Source organism: Ixodes scapularis, unplaced genomic scaffold (assembly GCF_016920785.2).
Source record: "Ixodes scapularis isolate PalLabHiFi unplaced genomic scaffold, ASM1692078v2 PGA_scaffold10__122_contigs__length_95168666, whole genome shotgun sequence".
Taxonomy (NCBI): Eukaryota; Metazoa; Arthropoda; class Arachnida; order Ixodida; family Ixodidae; genus Ixodes; species Ixodes scapularis.
Genome location: NW_024609836.1, coordinates 91,346,738 through 91,352,975, shown reverse-complemented (window position 1 = coordinate 91,352,975; position 6,238 = coordinate 91,346,738). Strand labels below are relative to the sequence as shown.

Genomic DNA, 6,238 nt, shown 5'->3' with positions numbered 1-6,238 from the left:
GAGGATTCCCTTCTGGGTACGCGGTTTGTAACCCCAGCACACGTGTTCCCCTGTGAATAGGCCCTTCCCGAAAGTCAGTCAAGCAACCTTGGCAAAGTTACTCGACGCCATTACTACGGCGTCGCCACGAAAGCGATGGCTGCAGCTGACTGTGGACCAACCGCTGACAGCGGTTCAACAGAACCAGGAGCTTCATCGTGGAGCACGAGTCTATCGAAAATACCCCAGAGCTTCGATGGAGATAAAGTCGAATCGTACCGCACGTCCAGGTTGAGGTCGAGCCGTCAGGCTGCACGAAGCTACAAGTTCGTGACGGAAGCCTACATAGACCCGTCGTCGATTCGAGTGTCGAGGTGAGCATTATTCTTTTCTTGGGAGTTTGACATGCATCATATTATCTCTATACTCCGTTTGGCCGTAAGTATGAGCGAAGCCAAAGCTACGAGTTCGAGCAAAACGCCGTAAGCGATCTTTGTGCGCAGTCGTGCCGTCCAAGTGCCGTTAAAGGTACCATGCTGCCCGCTTACGCTTTCGACTTCGCTTGCGCTTGAGATGGAAGCAGGGGGAACGGAATGCTGTACTTTTTATTTCGGAGTTTGTTTTTGGTTTACGTAACGTTGCGAAACTCAGTAACGTGGTTCTTCGGCGGGGCTAAAGGGCCAAGTCAAGACGGGAGTCGCTCGTTCCGTCGTGTCGGTGGATTTCGCTACTCCACGCCATGTACTATCGGAAACAATATGAGCGTGAATGCGCCTCCGCTTGTCGCCGCGGAGGCGCGTTGACGCTCATATTGTTTCCGATAGTACCATACTGTGGATTAGCTGTTCTACCAGTCACAGTGCAAGCTGTCTAATTCATTCGTCTTGTCCTCATTGCCGGCACGTTAGATTTCGCGGCGACGGCCAATCATGTATTACGCTGCAGGCCTAGGCACATTGTATGAACTATCGACGTGTACGCCATGAAGGTTCCCGAATCAATAAAAGCACGTAGGGCATACGACCGTATACTGTCGGAAGTGAGAGTATGCTGGCGAGCTGGTTAGTGAACGTCTTAGATTGAACCCTAAGCATTGCACATTTCTAAGCATGAGTAATCACATATTCTTTGTTTACAACTCAGCATAATGCCATTACAGGGTGAAAGGTGGCATAACTTCCACACAGCTGAGTGCCAGAGGCAGTGAAAATGCAGAAGCCCGAATGCTGACTGTCTCCTCGGAACACATTCTATGCAACAAAAATATGTAAAACAAGAATGCTGATTTTCTAATTTTGATTCTTTCAAATTTATTTCAGTTCCACCGCCAAAGTATGTGTAAAGGCAAGCTGCTTTAGAAGCCAGAAGAAGAATTCAAGGCCGTACCAAGTTTCTTGTGGCATCCTCTACAGTGGACTTGTGTGCAATGCAAGCTGCGAATGCGCCGCTGGAACTAGTGGTGTGTGTAATCACTCACTAGCCCTTCTGAAACTTCTGGCTCTACTGCGAGCTAAGGACTATGCTGAAGCTCCGCCTGTTGTTGCCTGTACTGAGCTGCCCCAGCAGTGGCGCCGCCCACGGGGAGAGGCAGTTGCATCGACAAGCCTACAGTCTGTCGACTGGAGAAGTGTTCGAGAAGATGGCAGTGACGTACCCATCTCTTCAAAACTTTACGATGCGCGAAGAAAACCGTTGGACCAGAATGAGACAATGCTGTCCATTCGAAAACTTGGTGCGGATCGTTGTTCAAGTGATGTCACGCCCTTTGCCAAGCGCCTTCGAGAAGCCACTGCGGACTCTGTCGAAACGAGGTTTGGCCTGGCTCCTGTTGGTAGTCCCCTATCGTACCAGCACTCACTCGTTCCATTTGGATATGAGACATATATCAGCCCGGAACTGAGCCTCGTACAAAGGAGGACCACTGCACTGCCTTCTGACCCGGCATTCTTTGAGTCCGGCGTGGCCTGGGATACCTCCGGGCACAACTTTCCCTTGCAACAGGACCTGCTTCTCAAGGTACCATTATTGTTAAGCGCAGTTCAGTTACAGCACAATACTTAGATTGTCTTGGTGATCTCAGCAAGCTTAGTCGAGGAGAGACTGAAGAAATAATCCACTTCTATCTGTAAAAATCACTGCTACATACAAGTATCGGGCCCTGTGGTATTGGCTGCAAGTATGCCCGTTTCACACTTATGCCAGTATGCTTGTGTAGAGTATGTAAAAATGACTCCTAATATTGATTCATGTCACCTGTAAGGCTTCACTGCTTCTCACAACTTACGAAGGCTGCTATTTTTGCAGTCTCTGCTGGTGACTTCGACTCAAGCCACAGTTTTGGAGAAAAACACACGGCAGCAGTCGAAGAGTCCGCTATGGAGGGCAGCCCGACGGAACAGGCTGACAGCGTCATCCTTCGGGGAAGTTGCAACACGCGAGAGCTGGTCTTTAAAAGGCCTCAACAACCTGACATCAACCAAGGACATCTCGCACGTCCGTGCGGTCAGGTAATTTGTATATTCCCAGCTAGAGAACAAGCAGTGTTCCACCCGATAATGTCAATATTATGCTGTCCCTAGCTGCCGACGTGTATGCTGGGTATCGACAGTGCAAGGTTCTGGTTTCAGTTTCTTTTGTTGGCGCTACCTTCGTCAATTTATTGATTTGATTTGCTGTACTGTAGGGAACAGAGGCATTACAGAGGAGAATGGTGAGAAAAAGAAACTTGTACAAGAGCTAAACAGTAGAAAGTGTCTGGTTACCAACACTTGCACAAAGAGGACGACAGTCGGTGCACAGTCAACAGATGCAAGTTACCGATTCTAGTAATTTCATATACTTTGGGGTGACGGACACACACAATGTGTCAGAGCTCCAGAATGAAATGCCCACTTTGTGACTATGATCCAGGCCTGCAATGTAGATGTCTGATCCATGCGTGCGATGACTGTGACTGGTTAGTTGGCGTGACTAAAGTCGCTCGGAATGCATGAGGATCTGTTAGGTGTTCATATATAGCGGAGTCCTATTTTGATACTTTTGTGGCAGCTGGTTTGTGACACGTACATAAAATTGAAAGAATAAAACACGTAGGACAAGCACGAGACAACCACATTCTTTCGTGGTTGTCCCGTGCTTGTCCTCCGTGTTTTATTCTTTCAATTTTACGTATTCATGTTCAACCCGCTCGCCTTTACCAGACCAGTGGTTTGTGACACCTACGCATTAATCTTTTTTCCCAATAGACACGGTATCAAGTACGAGCCAGCGGCTGTGCAACGTTACGAGAGTGCCTTGCGGGTCTTGGGACATGATATCCAGACATCGCACTGCGGCATTGTTGTTCAACCTGACTGCCCCTGGCTCGGAGCGTCTCCTGACAGGACGACATGGGACCCGACCGAAGCAACTGCTCATGGGGTTGTCGAGGTGAAATGTCCTTATACATTGAAGGATGGAGGCCTCGAGACTGCGGTAGACTTTTACATGGTGAAGGATACTTCAGGGGTGTACCGCTTGAACCGGGAACATAGGTATTACTACCAGATTCTGGGTCAGATGGCGCTTTCTGGCCTGCTGTGGGGGGATTTCGTTGTTTATTCCCACAAGTTTTTGATTGTTGAGAGAATTTATTTTTCTCAAGAGAAGTGGCTAGAATGTAAAACTACACTAGACAAGTTTTACTTCTCTGTTTTGCTGCCATACCTGTCCGAAAGTCGCACATAATTGTTTACTTATGCGACTTGTGGCCTGAATGTTTTCATTGAACATTGTCCAACTAATATGACATTTCATGCTGCATTCATTTGTGTACTCTTGTATTTTAGTGTCAATTAATATATATGTTCAAATGGCTGTCTTATAATATTGCAGTCAAAATTCACAAAAAAAGTAGAAACTCAAATTAAGGCCATCTTTAGGACGTGTGAAGCAATCTGGTTGTGAAGCTTGTATGATGTGGAACTTAATTGTTACTGAACACTTGCAGATGTCAACAAGATTTATGAGAGGGCTTCTTTTTTGTTATCAAAAGATAAATGTACACATCACGCAAGAAAGATGAAGTCTAGTGAAATGAAGTAGACGGAACAAGGGGGCAAGTGGGGAATCATGTTGAATGCAACATATGTGCAAGAATGCAATGTCTTTTCTATGTAAATGAGCATAAGTATGGTCAACAGAGTTATCTACGCACGCCTTTTTTGCGTCGACTTTTAACAATTTTGACTGTTGCGTCTGTTCTGCTTTCAATGACTGTGATGTTTTCGAAAACGGGATGACATTTGTGAACTATACGCCCCTGTCATGGATCGAAGCGATCAGTCGTTCTTGTGCATCCTTTCATTTTCACTCAAACTTGTTTGCCCGATGTAAACCACTCCAGAGGTCAGTGAAACCACGTGAACCATGGCAACTGCACAATCACTTATTCTTATGTTTCGTGTGGCATTTGCTCTTATCCTTACCCTTATCCTTTTCTGCGACTATAGTGCAGTGGCGTGTTTCCAATAAATGTTTAGCTGAGAGTTCAGCACTTGTGTCTATGTCACTAACAAACTGCCCTTGTTTGGAAAAGGAGTATCAACTTTATAGCAAATGAAACAAATAAAATTGTCAGTTACCAGGGTTAGTGTTCTAAAAGGGGTTCTAGGTCATAAATACAATTTTCCTTCTGCGAGGTTCTCAAAACGGATAAGGATGGGGGCTTGACGCTTGCAGTTTGTTTTGTTTAAGGGGCCGATGTGGTACACAGCAGGCCACCAACTGCAGCCGCTTTATCCTTCAGGGCCGGCTTGCTCGAAGCAGCATCTCGGTTGAGACTGCTCAAGGGAAGCGTGGGAAGACTGGGGTGCCCAGCGGCCGAGATTCGAATAAAGCTCGAACGCTATCATTAAAAGGACTTGCTTTGCGCATTCTTAACAGAGACACTTCTTTGTGCAAAGCTCCAGTAGTCGACAGCAGCACCACATGCAGTCTGCTTTTTCTTGCCTCAACACCTTTGATTGAAAACAGCCTTGGGAACAGGTTAAGAATGAACCAGAAGCTTAACACGTGTGCTCGTTACCCCTCGTAGTGTTTCAGCTGCACGCTTGAAGTTGACGCAACACAGTGCCAAGGTAGAACGCTCGCACTGGAGGCAGAGGCTCTGGCACATGCTTAGCCTGTGCCTGTCTATAGAACATTGCACCAGGGTGTTCTGAGCTATGTCCACATTCAAAATTACGATCTGATATGAGGGTAACAAGTATGGCTAAGCTTACTGAGCATGAAAAAATTGATTACCTGTTCTCCTTGTCTTTCAGATTTAAAATCTTGGTCTAAATACCAGTGTAGTGAAATGCACATATACAGCGCTCTAACCTAGGCGGTAACATATGCTCGACACTAGGCTTAATGACTAAAATGTGAAAAGCTACATTCTTGTATTCACACACACTCTGCTGTGCTGTGTTCCAGAGTTGATAGAAGTTGTATGTAAAACACGCACAAACAAGTTGAAGGAAAGCTTTATTATCTGGCATAACTGCCAATGTCCTTAAACACATATGCACAAGTAACGCAAAAGACACGCAGCTAATCTGCGTCCCTGCTTCCATCTTCATGCTGGCGTAACAGGGGGCTCTGAAGGTTCGTCAGAATTGTACAGATGGTCCATATCTCACTTGCTACTGGGCCGAGTGAGAGAGGGATGGCTCGATCAAAAATATGGAAGCTCTTGATTCGCTGTATTCTCCTTTCAACGTGTATACGCAGTGATGCAATCTTCTCAGTTTCCTTAACTTGGCTCTCTGTGAATGTCCCCTGGCCAAGGAACGGGGGGATATTGAGCCTTACATTGATGTCCCCCAGGAGCTCAGAAATCAGAAATCCCTTATCAGCCATTACCGAGTCATTCTCATCGAAGGGGAGTGCCAGGAATCCGCTCTGCCGTACGCATTCTTTGTCTGACATTGACCCCAGAAAAAGCTGCGACACGAATGTCACAGTTCCATCTGGGGATATCCCGACAAGTCCCTTAAAGGTGTTTGACGACTTGTATGTCGAAAAACTTGCAGACTGAAGAACGAGGCTGGTCGGAACTTGACACTTGATCTCTGTTGCATCGAGGATCACCCTTGTTGTTCGGTACTGCTCTGTAAAAGCAGGTGGCATATCCTCGTCCACTTGCTGCCGTGTCGCCCACAGGGGAAGTCGTGACAGGTGCTGATAGAGATAGCTAATCCATGTGATGCAGAGTCGTGACACTGTAGAGGTCGAA

The 6,238-nt window shown here is 46.6% G+C and overlaps 1 protein-coding gene across 1 annotated transcript; it reads left to right on the top strand.

Annotated features, from left to right (window-relative positions):
- The first annotated feature begins 252 nt into the window (after window positions 1–252).
- LOC120840697 lies at window positions 253–3,871 on the top strand. Its single transcript, XM_040501278.2, has 4 exons — window positions 253–353; window positions 1,299–1,995; window positions 2,284–2,486; window positions 3,225–3,871. Exons 2-4 carry the CDS (start codon window positions 1,690–1,692, stop codon window positions 3,703–3,705), a joined length of 990 nt encoding a protein of 329 aa, XP_040357212.1. The 5' UTR covers window positions 253–353; window positions 1,299–1,689; the 3' UTR covers window positions 3,706–3,871.
- The last annotated feature ends 2,367 nt before the right edge of the window (window positions 3,872–6,238 follow it).

Coding starts and splice junctions, on each gene's coding strand:
- LOC120840697 (XM_040501278.2), top strand. CDS start 1,690: ATGCTGTCCATTCGAAAACTTGGTGCGGATCGTTGTTCAAGTGATGTC. Junction 1,996..2,283: donor AACAGGACCTGCTTCTCAAG/GTACCATTATTG, acceptor CTATTTTTGCAG/TCTCTGCTGGTGACTTCGAC. Junction 2,487..3,224: donor TCGCACGTCCGTGCGGTCAG/GTAATTTGTATA, acceptor TTTTCCCAATAG/ACACGGTATCAAGTACGAGC.